Raw genomic sequence first — 15004 nt, 5'->3', positions numbered from 1 at the left:
TGTGTGTGTGTGTGTGTGTGTGTGTGTGTGTGTGTGTGAGTTTAACTTAGAGCACACTGCTACCGGGAGGGGCAGTAGGACTGGCAGGCAGGATAATGCCCTAGAAACCTAGAGGCTGCAGGTTGCTAGATTTCCCAATTACAGGCATTGTGGGAATTTCCGAGTATTTCTAGAAGCGAGCTATTTCCCTACAGTTCACGCGTGCCTACAATCCTTACATAAAGTATCAAAGGGTTGCAGCAGCAGGAACAACAGCAGCTGTAAATTCCAACACTAGTTTGATGTAAGGTTCTAAATCCAGAATCCCATTTCCCATAGTCGCATCTACATGTGGGGGGCACGCATCTGGCACTCAAGAAGCCTGGAGGTGGTAAACAGGCCACCGAGCAGATCCATCTGCAGAGAAGGACACGGTTCACATTGAGTTTCTACCCACTGACGTCATGTGCCCCATGCGGGAAACTGGGACTGGTCCAGAAAGCTGTCCGGAGCAGAAGCCCAGGGGAATCTCTCCTGCCCCCCGCTCTGATGCACTCAGATGAGAATCCTTTCAGGTTCAAATAAAAGATTAACTTTGCCCATTTATCAACTTTTGGGCGGCCAGACTGGCATCTAGAAGTGGAATCCTGCCTTAAACATTAGTTAGTCTTTGACTGCCACATTAACGATGCCCTTGGTAGCTCGAACGGCATCTCAGCTTGGTATCCGTCTCTCCACTCTATGTCTCCCCGTATGAAATACTCCAGAGGGGTGTCAACCATTTCATGGGGTGTAATGCAATTTGAAAAGGAAGATAATCCAAAATGAGGTTGAGTGCTTTTTTTTTTTTTTTTAAGATTTTATTTATTTGAGAGAGAGAATGAGCGGAAGGGAGGGGAAGAGGGAGAGGGAGAAGCAGACTCCCCGCTGAGCAGGGAGCCCCAGGAGGGGCTCGATCCCAGGACTCTGGGATCATGACCTGAGCTGAAGGCGGACACTTAACTGACTGAGCCACCCAGGTTCCCCCAAATGAGGTTGGTATCTATTCATTTTCACTTAAATGAATGCCCTGGAGGGCATGGGACAGGAGCGAACAAGGGGTAGGAGGGAAGATAAACTGATAGCAAAGGACAGGAACCTCCCCCAGCATGGGAAGCCCCACCCCATCCTGATCCTCATTTTCTCTTCCACCTGCCTCAGAAAATGGGGGGGAGGGGGCAAGATGCTCAGAATTAAAAAATAAGAATCACGCAGGTGAAATAGCTCAGGTGACTCAGCTTGTGGAGATGTCAACTTACAGCCCCCATTCTGGTCAACCTAACTGTCACCGGGCTGAGGACTTGACATTTTTAACCAGTAGCCCTGGCGAGTCAAAGGCAAGGACGAGGCTTCCAGAAACATGATAGGCCTGCTGAGATCAATCTGATGAGATATTGGGGTTACCTAGGAAGCTTGTTTAAACAATTTAATACTGATGCTTGGGTCCCCACTCCCAGAGATTCTGAGTCCATCGCCGTGGGGGAGAGAACACGCACCCCAGTGGTAAAAGCTCCCCAGGGGATTTCAATGCACACTCAAGGCTCAGAACCACCATGCAGGGAAAATCCATGCCTTTAGGCAAGCGGGGATGCAGGCCCTAGAGATTAAACGTTCCACTTTGGCAACCTCTGACACTTTTACCCAAAGAACATTCTAGAACATTTACTCCAAGATTCTCATCTTTCCATAACAGGCAGGAAATATGATGAAAATTGGGCCATTTGCCGTAACAGTTGGGGATTTTAAAGGCAGCAGAGTCTGAGGCAACAAAGGGTTCTCTTTGTGCTCACGCAGACCCCAGACCAGCCTGGAAAATGAGGGCTCCTCTGCTGTCCCCCAGCTGCCCCAGGCCAATGGCCAGCCTCAGGGGCTGGGTCCCGCTCCACATTGGAGCAGCTTCACAGAAAGTCTCAAAAATCAAAACTTCACTGAGAACACAGGCATTCTGGGGACAAGGCCACGCTGAACAACGGCCCATCTTTCAAAACTCTCTTACCATTTCAGAGGTTCTCGAGAGAAGGAATTAATTCATAGAAAGTGACCGAGACTTCAGACCGGGCCGTCTGTAGTGCCCAGCAACCTACATGTTTTGCAAGCTCCAAAGACCTCACTTTGAGAAATCCTCTAAAATGTGCTTTTGAATATTCAGCCCTTTTCATGGAAAAGTTATTTTAATGCGTGGTAAAAAAAAAAACCATTTCAATTTGTGAAAAAGTAAGAATACATATGACGTCTGATCTTGGGACTGTTTGAACTGGGTTCAAGCAGGGTTCAAAGTGGGTGAATCCCCTNNNACGAAGACTTTTTTACAGAATAGTGCTTTAAGTGTATTTTCTCTTTCTTGTGATTTTCCTAAGAACACCTGCTTTTCTCTAGCTTACCTAATTGTAAGAATGCAGTGTGTAATACACAGAGCATAATGTTACCAGTTCGGCTTCCCGTCAACAGTAGGCTATTAGCAGTAAAGATTTTAGGGAGTCAAAACTTATAGGCAGATTTTCGCCAGCGTCGGGGGCAGCACCCCTAACCCTCAGGTTGTTCAAGGGCCGACCGTACATGAACCCTTTAGTCTGACCGCTACTGATGAAGGCAAAGCAGAAACAGGAGACTGCTGATCCCATCCCACCAGCTTTTGCTGGTGAAACCAACCTCTGAACACCCAACTGACCTTTCCAGGCGCTCATCGCAGCCTGGCGTCTGTCTCACGCTGGGTCCCCTGGGTTTCTGTGCCGACTTGGGGATAACCTAAGATTATCCTAGATTTGAGTTTTCCACGTTAGCGACACACAGCTGTGCCGTAATCTTCCGGTAAATACTTCCCTACAGATTCTGTCATTGCACACAGGTGTAAGAGGTATGTATGGACGGGGCGCCTGGGTGGCTCAGTCGTTAAGCTTCTGCCTTCGGCTCAGGGCATGATCCCAGAGTCCTGGGATCGAGCCCCACATCGGGCTCCTCTGCTGGGAGCCTGCTTCTTCCTCTCCCACTCCCCCTGCTTGTGTTCCCTCTCTCGCTGGCTGTACTCTCTCTCTGTCAAATAAATAAGTAAAACCTTAAAAAAAAAAAAAAGAAGAGGTATGTATGGATGAAGGATCTTCAAGAAATAACTGTAGCTAATATTTATTGATCGGGTATCGTTAATACACAAGAAAGGCTTAGATCGTACCTGGTAGATCAGCGTATGCAGATCCCAGGAAATCATCGATTTACTCCCCACAGCAATTCCCTGAAGTAAATACCAACACATCAGCATTTTACACACAAGGCCCTGAAAGGCTAAATAACTGGCCCATGGTCGCAGAGCTAGTAAGAGGCAAAGCTAGGATGGGAAGGCAGATTGCCAAGTCCGTGCTCCTGACCTCTTTGAAAAACTCTCTCATTACGGTTTCCAAGTGACGTAGACATGCTCTTCAGACCTAAGGAATCCATGAAATTGGCTTCAACATTCAGCCACAGATCTGATCAGATAGTAAAGAAGGGTTCTGCTATTTGCATACTTCCCATGACTGTGGGTGAGGACCAGCTCTAGCAAAAGAGGTTCCTCCCTCTTGGTTACGCCTCTAGGTGAAATCAACTCAATGGGAAGACGTTTCCTAAACCCATTATTGCACGTCTTACTTTTTCTACGTTTTACAAATACCGTATCCCTGAAATAAAGTTTCAACTATATCACACTACATACAAGGGGGCCTTAATGGACAACAGTTAATCAAATTCAAAGCACAGCCCCTTTGGTGGTGGAATTTGGTTGGAAGGGGTAAAAGGGAAGAAGAGAAGCAAATGAAAGGAGTACACACACACACACACACACACACACACACAAATTCTCCAAAGAAACTGTCCTGTTTTTCAGACTCAGATTCTGCTTCCTTCTGACGGTGCCAGTGTGGTGCTAGAAAGTTCCATTGCACAGACAGGGAAGGACAAGCAGGGACAAGCAGGCCAGGGCCGGAAGGGGCAACTCGGAGTGTGGGCAAGTGCACAGCCCTCCCAGACACACCCACAGTGGGGGTTTGAATCCGGGCTCCAGCACATAGGGGCTGTGTGACCTCGGACAGGGTGCTCAACCTCTCCTAAGCCCTCTCTCCTCGTTTACAAAACAGAGGTGGGAGCAGTTACTTCAGAGAGCAGTTAAATTTAAACAAGATCAATAAAACATGCAGCACAGTGATGAAACATAAAAGGCAGTCAATAAAAGGGAATAATTATTGGTGTTAGCGATTCAGGGACACTCCTAAGAGCGTGTACCTGCCTATGAGGTCGACCAGCAAGTATTCATGGGACAGTGACCCTCTGTGCCCACAGGAGCCCTGACCTTCTATGACGTGCTTCTGCTCTACTGGAAAACCAACCTACAAGAACCAGGATACTGATCATCGGAAGAATGATTCAGGGGGAAAAAAAATAAAAAAGCCCGGAAGCCTTGAGTCGGGTAATTATAACACCGTAACTCACATACACACACGGACTTGACCTAAGATACCCACTGGACTGGGACGATTCTCAAATCTCCGTGGCCAGCCCGGACATCGTTCCTGACCTCCATACCCAAAGGCACAGCGGTCCACTGGACAGGCCATGAAGTCAGTCCACGGATGTCTCACGCCCCGAGTGCCCAAGGCAGGTGTTGTTGGAATATAACAGGTTAGAATTTGTGGCAAGGAAAGGGGACTTTCTGAGCGAAGCAAAATGAATTCCAAAGAAACCTGACATCTGGATTTATAAGCAGGAGGCCAAAGGAGAAATTGAAGATAACAGCAGGAGAAACTGCCCATAAATTACCGACACGATCTGGGAGGAGGAGGCCAGCCATAAAACGCATGCCAGGATCTCCACGGCAGCTTTAATAAGCACACACGGATCTCGGGGCTGCTGGGTGCTGCCTCCCCCATATCACCCAATCATCGGGCAAGCAGATCGTCCACACGCCTCCATAGGAGATGGAATGGTGTATCTCTACAAGGGACGGGAGTGGGGTTTTTAAAGCCCTGTCCGGCTTCTAGGGTCACCAAATGTCACCTCCTCGCTCGCACCCACCTAGTCACATAATGAATAGAGCTGGACAGATTCGTCTCATGCAGTGGCCTCAAGAAAACCTAAGTAAGGGAAAACCTGGACCAGCAAACCAGCCCTCTTGCACACAAAGCATGAGCCTCTGCGGGACTGTCTCTCTCCTGGCTAATGAAATCACTTCACTCCATCTCCCAAGCTAGAAACTTCTGATTGCACCCACTTCATCCATATCCAATTAATTGCCTCATCCGGCTGATTCTCAGAAAGTTTTTCTTGAACCTAGCCCATCCACTCCATCTCTGAGTCCTTGGTTTGCTACAGAGAAATGATTTCCATAAAAATAGTACGTGAATAATAAAATGCTTGCTCTATTATTAGAGGGATAACATCCTCTCCATCAGGCAATGCCAAGCACGTGGGTGGCCCTCAACAAAAGCTGGTGGATGGAGAAGAAACGAAATCTATTTCACCAACCTGCTACCAGCTTCCCTCTGTTCTAACCTAGCCGACACCTTTCTGCCACAGTTAATCAATATCTCCTTTGTCAAAAAGGGGGATTATACCAATAGTACCATCTTGCCTCCGGTCCTTCATCGGTGTGCACTGATGATGAGAACGTCCCCAGTGGAACCCAAGCCGGCACATGAGGCCACCTCCCAATCCGGCCACCTCTTCCCCTTTGATCTCTCCTTCCACAATTCACTCTGGAAACTCTGTTCCAGCCAGAAGTTTGTGTGCCGGTCCTCCAAATCCAAGAACTTGTCCAGTCCTCGGGCACAGGCCGTTCTCTTTGAAATGCCCCTGCCTTCTCTTTGAAGGAAAAATCCCTGTTCGCCAGTAAGAGCAAGACTACCTCCGTGCTGCTCTCTGAGTCCTGTGACCTTCTCTGCCACCTGCCTCCCCACGATCTCCAATTTCCTAGAGGGCTGAGACGTGCCTGGCTGATTGGAGACTTTGGTCAAAAATCGTTTTTAATAATTTTTAAAAAAACAAAAACAAAGAAAAGAAAAAAAAAAAAACAGTAGAGACCAAAGGAACAGCATGCAACTTAGAAAATAAGCCTAGATATATAAAACATATAGACAGCCTTATATGTAGGACCTCCGAATGAAAGAGTTATTTACGGATTCTTTTTTTTTTTGGAAAAGGCAGCTTTGAAAACAAAGGACAGACATTTTAAACAAAAGATACATACCTTGTCCCATATTCCATAATAAACCCTAGATGGATGAAGGAGCAAAATACAAGAGTCACAGAAAAGCAACACGAACAGAATAGAATATTTATAAGTATTTCTGAGGGATGATATCTTTCTCGGCTTTAAAGCGGCGAAGAAATGAAATTGGCAAGATTGACAGTTTGGGGTTCATACAAATTTAAACTATCTGTCCATTGGAAGGAAAAAAAAAACCGCAGAATTGAAACGAAATGGAAAACAACATTTTGGAATCCATTTGCGTGAAATATGACAAGCAAATGGTTAATCCCGTTACTACGTTTGTACCAAGAACAATTTTCTTAAGAGCAGAGTGATAATAAAACAGTAAGAATTAAAGCAACATCAGCTTCTGTACAAAATTGCGATGAAACTAGCTGATTTAAATCTTCTACACTTGGGAGGGCTTTGGGGAAGCTTCAAAAAAAGATCTCGCCCATTGGGGGATACCTCCTCCCGAGCTTGGACCACAAGGGAGGAAGGAAACCACTCTGGCCACAGATAGCTGCCTCCCTCACATCCCCAGGGCTCAAACAGAGAGAAGCATCTTCCACACGCAAATCCTTTGCCATTCTTGGATGGCAAGGGTTAATCTGCAACTAACACAGGCTAATTTGGTCACTTTTGCTGTGGAGCCCGGAATTTACAAGGGTACCTCTGGTTACCGTATATGGCTCATGGGCAATCTCCCAAATTCATCTCCAATTCCACCTTCCAATGCATCCTCCAGAGAGCTTCCAGAATAACCTAAAAAGGCAAATGTGGTCATGTCATCCAACCCACCTCTTCCTATCTTCTCCACCTCTTACTTCTGCCATACTTTCACCCTGCCTAGCCTGCACTTAATTTTTTTATGCAGATTAACACTTCCTGCTGAATTAAACTTTGATTTTGCGAAAACAAAACATATACAGTCCCATCTCATTTCTGTAATCTCCGTGTACCTAAATAACAATGATGATGTCGCTATTTATTGATGTTTACATTTTAGACATTTGCAACTGATTTTCTGTTTCTGAGGATAAAGATTTAATGGTCTTATACTTCCCACACCTCACACACACACATTTTGCCCTCCTCCTTCTTCCAATACAGCTGTCTCATAATTTGCAGGTAGGTAAATATCCAATATTTATGTTTGAGTGACTATATCGTGTCCAGCTGAGCCAAAGTATATAAAATTACAATTCCTTTCTTGAGAAGCTCTTGGTTTTTTCATAAGGCTAACAATTGCTTTGTTTTGTCAGAGCTTTTTTTTTTTTCCCTTCTGTTTCTATCACTAATTTAGTCCCAAACTTTCTGAAAGAATGGTTTTTAAAAAATCCTGCAAAGGCAAGAAAAACAGAAATAAACAAGTGGGACTACATCAAACTAAAAAGATTCTTCACAGCTAACAAAACAAAACAAAACAAAACACCAGGATAAAATGAAAAGGCAACCTACTAAATGAGAGAAAATATATGTAAATCATACATCTGATAAGGGATTAATATAAAAATTAATAGCAAAAAAAAATCAAACAATCCAATTAGAAAATTGGGCAGAAGATCTAAACAGACATTTTTCCAAAGAAGACCTACAGACGGCCAAAAGGTACACGAAAAGATGCTTCCCGTAACTAATCATAAAGGAAATGCAAACCAAAACCGTAAGATACCACCTCACATCTCGCTAATATCAAAAAGACAAGAAATAATTGTTGGTGAGGATTTGGAGAAGAGGGAATTCTTGGGGCATCTGGGTGGCTCAGTCATTAGGTGTCTGCCTTCGGCTCAGGTCATGTCCCGGGGTCCTGGGATCGAGCCCTGCATCAGGCTCCGTGCTCAGCAGGAAATCTGCTTCTCCCTCTCCCACTTCCCCTGCTTGTGTTCCCTCTCTCGCTGTGTCTCTCTATGACAAATAAATAAACAAAAACTTGGAAGAAAAAAAAAAAAGAAAAGGGAACCCTTGTGCACCGTTGGTGGGAATGTAAACTGGTGCAGCCATTATGGAAAACAGTATGAAGATTCCTCAAAAAGTAAAAAAAATAGATCTATCATATGATCCAGTAATCCCACTTTGGGGTATTTATCAAAAAAAAATGAAAACACTAATTTGAAAAGATACATGCATCCCCATGTTCATTTCAGTATCATTCACAAAACCCAAGACATGGAAACAATCTAAGTGTCCATCAGTGGTTGAGCGAAAAAAGAAAATGTGACACACACACACACACACACACACACACACACACACACACACATAATGGACTCCTATTCCACCATAAAGAAGAATGAAATCCTGCCATTTGTGACACCATGGATGGGCCTTGAGGGCGTTAGACTAAGTGAAATAAGTCAAACAGAGAAAGACAAATACTGTATGATTTCACTTATCTGTGGAATCTAAAATCAAACAAAATAAGCTCATTGCTACAGAGAACAGACTGGTAGTTGTCAGAGGCAAGGGGGTGGGGAGTAGGTCAAATGGGTGAAAGGAATCAAAAGGAAGAAACTTCCGGTTATAAAATAAATAAGTCCTGGGAATATCGTGTACAGCCTAGCAACTCTAGTTCATAACACTGTATTACTAAGTTACTAAGTTACTAAGTTACTAAGATAGTAGACCTCAAAAGTTCTCATTACAAGAAAAAACAACCTGTAACTATGTGTACGGACAGACGTTAAGTAGACTTATGGTCAACCCGCAATGTATACAAACATCAAATCATCACGTTGCACACCTGAAACTAATATAAGGTGGCATGTCAATCATGCCTCAATAATAACAATAACAATAATTCCGGATGCAGTCAAAAACACTAGGTAATCAAATTATTCTATCCCCTGGCCTCCTTTGGAGACAGACCTCGTACAGCCCTCCATCCTCCTGCTCCAGGGTGGCACGGTGGTTCTCTTGACCTGCCGCAGAGCTGTCACCCTGAAATGTTACCCTGGAGCAACCCTTCATCAGCTTCCGGGGATCTGCCTTTTGTACGGTCCTGTTGGAGTCCCCAGTTTCTTCAATACGATTATCATTCTCTTTCTTACTTGACTCCCTCGTTTTACTGGAGCATATCCTTAAGTAGCTTCCTGAACATAGATGCAGGGAAGGTAGCACTGCAGAGACCTACTTAAATGTAATGTATTTACCTGTTCTGAAATTTTACATTTACATTTTTTTTTTTAAATAGAAGATCAGGGGCGTGTGGGTGGCTCAGCTGGTTAAGCATCTGACTCTTGATTTTGGCTCAGGGCATGATTTCAGGGTCCCAGGATCAAGCCCTGCTTTGGGCTCTCCACTCAGCAGAGAGTCTGCTTGAGGATTCTAACCCTCTTCCTCTTTTCCTCGCCTCTACCCCCGCTGATGTGTGCACGCGTGTGCACGCTCTTTTTCTCAAAGAATAAAAAAATAAATCTTTAAATAAATAAATAAAATAAAACAAAACTTGAAGATTTAACTGGTTTTACTAAATGACTCATGAATCAGGCAGCATGCCAGCTAGAAAACAGAGGGGCACTCTGAGGAGTTGTACAAAAACATTTACATTTGGTGATGTGGGTTTAATTTCTCTTTTCATCCATCCCGTAGACATAGGGTGGGACACTTTCTAACCTGAAAGGTCATGCCCTACGGTCCCGGGAAATTGTGCTCCATCACTGGTCTCTTGATTTTCTTCTCTCTGTGTTCTCTGTTCTCTCTCCAATATTCCTATGAGTTGATGTCGGATGCACTGAACCGATTGACCGCTTTAATTTTTCTCTCCCATTTTTCAGTTTTTTCGATCTGTCGGAAGTTTTTCTCAATGCGATCTTCCACTCTCTTGTTGATTTATTCCTATCTTATTCATAACTCCCAAGACTTCTTTTTTTATCCTCGGATTATTACTTTATCATAACACTTGGTTCTTGTTTTGTGAATAAAACAAGACATTCCATGATCTAACTCACTAAATATAGTTTGAAAGTTTATAGTCTCTTCCTCCTCTAAATGCCTTTTCTATTGTTGTCGCTGTTGTTAAGGCCTTTTGTAACTGAGACTCTCGTGGGATGTCCAGGGATTCTGGCTCTTCTTTCTTATTTTGGAGTGAGACAGCTACATGGAGACAAATGGAGTTTTACAACAGGCACGCCTTACTCATAGTGAGCAGAACTCAGACATTTGGGGAGGGGGGCCAACTATCCCATCTATTAGCCTGTTTTTAGGCTGGTTGCTTCAGAATAGATTCTTCCAAGTACTGATTTACAGGGCTGTGCAAGCCCAGAGGGGTAATGACGTTGAGGGTGTCCCCAGACGGTACGCAGTCTTACCCTCTTGTCCTAGGCTACATCTTACAAACTCAAGCCCAGAGTTCACCTTTTCCGGAGAGTAAATCTCCCATATTCTGCCAGGTGCAGTGTTGGAGAAAGAATCTAGGGGTACAGCTGCAATCCTTCTTTTCAACTCTACTTCCCAGCCAGAAGAAGTACCCAGAACGTCTAATGCCCAGGTCTCTGGGGTTCTGAGGCATACCAGGCCACATTCTTTAGCTCTTCCCACCACTTCCCACCATTGGCAGGAGGTTGGGTTCCAGCCTCATCCAGTTTGCTGTCAGTTACCATTCATCCCTCCCCTTTCCATCTTCCACAATTTGTAGGTGTTTCTTCCCTGTGGTCATCCCCTAACCTGTTCAGTCGTCCCTTATAGGTTACCATCCTTTCCGGTTCCTTACTATTATCTTAATAAAGTTCCAGGAGGGGGCAGATACAAGTGGGATATTCAAGACGCCATGCTGATTTATAGAGCATTGTTGAGCTACGCATCCCCCCGAGTCCACCATGTTTTTATTGGCCCCCAACTCTGCTCTTGCTGTTCCCCTGCCTAGTCCCTTCCTATCCTTGTCCTTTCATCCACTTCCCAACTCTTAATGACCAACCCTTCAAGACGAGGCTCAGGCATCATGTCAAGCAAGAAATTTTCCAGATCCTCCCCGCACAGGCTGTATCTATCTATCTCTGGCTTGACACACACCGCATAGACCACAGTATGCCGAATCACTCTGCCATAAGTCTGCCTCCCTCCCCAGATAAGCAGTAGGCAAGGACTGTGTCTTTTCCAATGTTCTGCCTCTAGTGTGGGGAAAACCATCTGGCACATAATAGATGCTCCTAATATGTGTTCAACTGACCCACTTCCAGGAAACTCCATGTTGGAACTATTTTCATTCTCATAGGAAGGCAAAAAAAAAAAAAAAAAAAATACGGCTCTGTTTATTTGCCAACGTCCAAATAAGAAAGGCTAATCAGAGAGCACCAGGAAATGAAAACAGCCAGATGTGTTTGAGAGCAAAAGTCCAGGAACACAAAACAGCTTCCAACAGGGGTGATGTATGTTTTCCCAGTGATTCAAAATGAATATATGTTTATTAGGCAGAGAGAGATTTAGCAGGTTTCTCAGCTAATGGTGCAATTTTAAATCCATTTAAGATAATTTTCTTTATCTTGAATCTATTTTTCTCAGTAACCAGGATACTTAACTGATTTGCCCAAAATCCATTTGAAAAAAGAAATAATCTACTCCAAGCAAGGACACACTCTGAATGGGAAAAAGAGACACTACAAATCTAACAGAAAACAAAGAACCCCATTAAGCCAACGTGGACGCCTGCCTAGAAAACAGGTTTTCCTCCAGCGTCTTGATTCTATGACCCATCCCGCTTCTCCGCGTCCCAAGAAGAAAACAAATAATTCTTAAATCTGAGCCCTCAGAACAAAGACCTTTCGTGAGACAACCAAGACACAAACAAACTGGTTAAAAGGTAAGATTCTCGGGGCGCATGGGTGGCGCAATCTTTGGGTGTCTGCCTTCGGCTCAGGGCGTGATCCCGGCGTTCTGGGATCGAGCCCCACATCAGGCTTCTCCGCTAGGAGCCTGCTTCTTCCTCTCCCACTCCCCCTGCTTGTGTTCCCTCTCTCGCTGGCTGTCTCTCTCTGTCAAATAAATAAATAAAATCTTTAAAAAAAATAAAGTAAAAGGTAAGATTCTCAAACAAAACAGCGGCAGTTGAAACAATCCTGGAAATCACGTTCTCACCCATGAGTCTGGCACAGCGTTTTTGAAACGCGAGTACCCGGTTTGGGAAGGGTCAAATAAAGTTCCAGCAAGAGTGTGGACTGCCATCAACTTTCTGGAGGACAATAGCCCAAGATGTGCCTAGAGCCTCCAGAACTATTCCTACGACATGGCATAAGGATTATACTTTCAGAAGTGTGGCTTGAGAAAATAAATACCAAATCACGACACACGAGGATGTGAGTGGGAAGATATTCATCAAATGGTTATTTATAATAATGACAAACTGACAATGCTCTAAATTTCCGACAACGCAAATAATGATGCAAAATGGTCATACGGATGGTCATCGTTAATCATAAATAATGACATCAGCAAGCACTCATGCAGTAATATTACATGAAAAAAGGATACAAAAAATATATCACATGCTCGTAATCTGTATAGAAAATTGACTCAAACACAAGATGCTAAGTTTGGACCAAATGGTGTCTCTAGGCGATGAGACCATGGTGAGTTTCATGTTTTACTTAAGACTTTTTGTATTGAGGACCTTCCTGTGTGTTTCTGGATTACTTTTATAAAAACATCAATACTTTATTTAGATAATATTTCATCATCCACAGAACTCGGTTCGTTGACTGTGAAGGACACTGAGTAAGACAGAAGCCCCTCTGCTAGTTACAAAGGACCTGAGAACATGTCACAGACCCGGGTCTACACCCATCCTGTGACACAGCGAGCCACTCTGAATGACTGAACCACAACTTACTTGGTGGGACGATAATCCGGAATGGAACGATCCAGTGAAATTTTTTCACTGAGGTAGGAATTGTAGCCATACTTCTCATGGGGTCCCTTGGCTTTCTCCTCTTCAGCCGGGGAAAGGGTAGCAGGAAGGCCCCCTTTGCCCCGCCCACCATAACCTTCGATGAGCCCAAGGGATTTGGATAAGCCTAGAAGAAGGAAGGAAAAACAATTATTTGAAAGCCGCCACGTCAGGCCATGTCACTCAAGCTCAGATTCAGCTTCAATGGCAAGTCTAACGTGACCTGTCACAGGTAATTACTTCCTCAATACAGCAATCCAGGAATATGCCCTGAACACATTCGTATTGAGAGGAAGGTCGGGGTTACTGAGAGTTCCAGGGTTAAGTTTAATCCCCAGTAAGGAGCCTCTCCCTCCTCTGGGGAGCTGAGTGGATGGAGGTCTACAAAAGAGAGAGGCTATGTAAACTGGGACACACGTGGACCAAGAAGGACACAGTGGGGCTATCAGCCGTGCCTGTTTTCCTTTCTCCGTTGGGCCAACGACGACAAGCCTTAATATTCCACGAGCTACACGCACGACATAGAAAAAAAGAACAGCCCGTCGCCGGGAACGGCCAAACCAAAGGTGCTTTTGCTTCTTCTGAACAGAGAATGACATACAGATTGATTTTATCACGAGTTTAAAGTGTGTAACAACCTGACACAGTTCTTTACCTAATGGTTTTATTTAAATTTCATCTAAATGGCAGAAGGAAATATAGAATGTTGGAGAATAAATCACAGAGGATAAAACACCCCACAAGGGTGATAACCGTGCCAAGTGGAGTAGGAGGCCTCGGTAACAAGCCTCACTGAGCAATTTCAAGTCCCCAGGATGGCGGCAGTTTTATACCCACTGTTCCATTATACGATAAACAGCTTGATGGGCAATTTTGAAATCCAAGAGTTATGGGAGGTTTTACTTCTCGGCTAGAAAACTTTTGTTGTTAAGGGCGCTCATTCCCTTTTGCCATTTCAATGCTCAAGCTACTCAGCGCCCCGCGGGCACGCACGCTCACACGCACAAGTGCATACACGCATGCGCGCGCGCACACACCACTTTATCCACAGAAGTCCCATCGCTGCTACTGGCAGGAAGAACACGGAGCAGAGATGTAAACAGTGCCCTCCGCTTTCATGAGGGGCAGCCCACAGAGCTGAGGAAGAGTCAAACCTCCCAGAAAGGCATCCCTTTCTGCTTCTCGGAACGCAGAAATGTATTTTCTGTGATATCAAGATCAAAAAGCAAAGGTCGCGCAAGCATCTCAGAGTTGGTCTCAGGCGAACGTCATTTTTCTACCTGACCATCATTTCCATTGTCCACTCCGAGCTTCAGGAACCCTGACATCTTTTCTGCCTGCCATCATCCCGACAGAAGCACTATCAACTGAGCATTACATTGTCCCAACCTTTCCCACCTGTTTCCCGTGCTTTGAATTCTCATTCCACATCAGTGTGCCACAAACATTCCGATAACATCACCTTCACAATGCACAAAAATCTCGAAGAACTCTTCCCATGTCAAGTGCAAACGCCTGGTGCTGGGTTTTAAAATCACTCGTCATAGAACGTACTAGTAGGAATGTAAGATGGTGCAGCGACTTTGGAAAATAGTTTGGTAGTTCTTCAAAATGCCAAGCATCGTTTTACCATATGACCCAGCAACTCCATTCCTGGGTATGTACCCAAGAGAAATGAAAAGATCTGCCCACACAAAAACGTGTACAGAAATGTTCATAGGAGCGTTATTCATATTAGCTGAATGTCTATCAACTGATGAATGAATAAACAAAATGTAAACCCATGCCGTGAGACATTAGTTAGCAATAAAAAAGAAGGAAGCAGTGATCTACACTATGACGTGGTTGAACTTTGAAAACATGATGCCAAGTAAACAATGCCGGTCAGGAAAGAC

At 44.5% G+C, this 15004-nt stretch overlaps 1 protein-coding gene across 3 annotated transcripts in view; it reads right to left on the bottom strand.

The window, feature by feature from the left end:
- Positions 1–15004, bottom strand: part of GALNT17 (polypeptide N-acetylgalactosaminyltransferase 17) — a 432856-nt gene that overhangs the window by 264029 nt on the left and 153823 nt on the right. For 2 of the 3 annotated variants that reach the window (XM_040634985.1, XM_040634984.1), the window contains exon 2: positions 13053–13236. In XM_040634985.1, coding sequence (XP_040490919.1) covers positions 13053–13236 — 184 coding nt within the window. Of the gene's footprint in view, positions 1–6912; positions 6995–13052; positions 13237–15004 lie in introns of those variants that run through there. The other variant, XM_008698564.2, reaches the window with a different exon arrangement.

Source organism: Ursus maritimus, unplaced genomic scaffold (assembly GCF_017311325.1).
Source record: "Ursus maritimus isolate PB19 unplaced genomic scaffold, ASM1731132v1 scaffold_2, whole genome shotgun sequence".
Classification (NCBI taxonomy): domain Eukaryota; kingdom Metazoa; phylum Chordata; class Mammalia; order Carnivora; family Ursidae; genus Ursus; species Ursus maritimus.
This window is presented reverse-complemented; position numbering and strand designations above follow the sequence as displayed.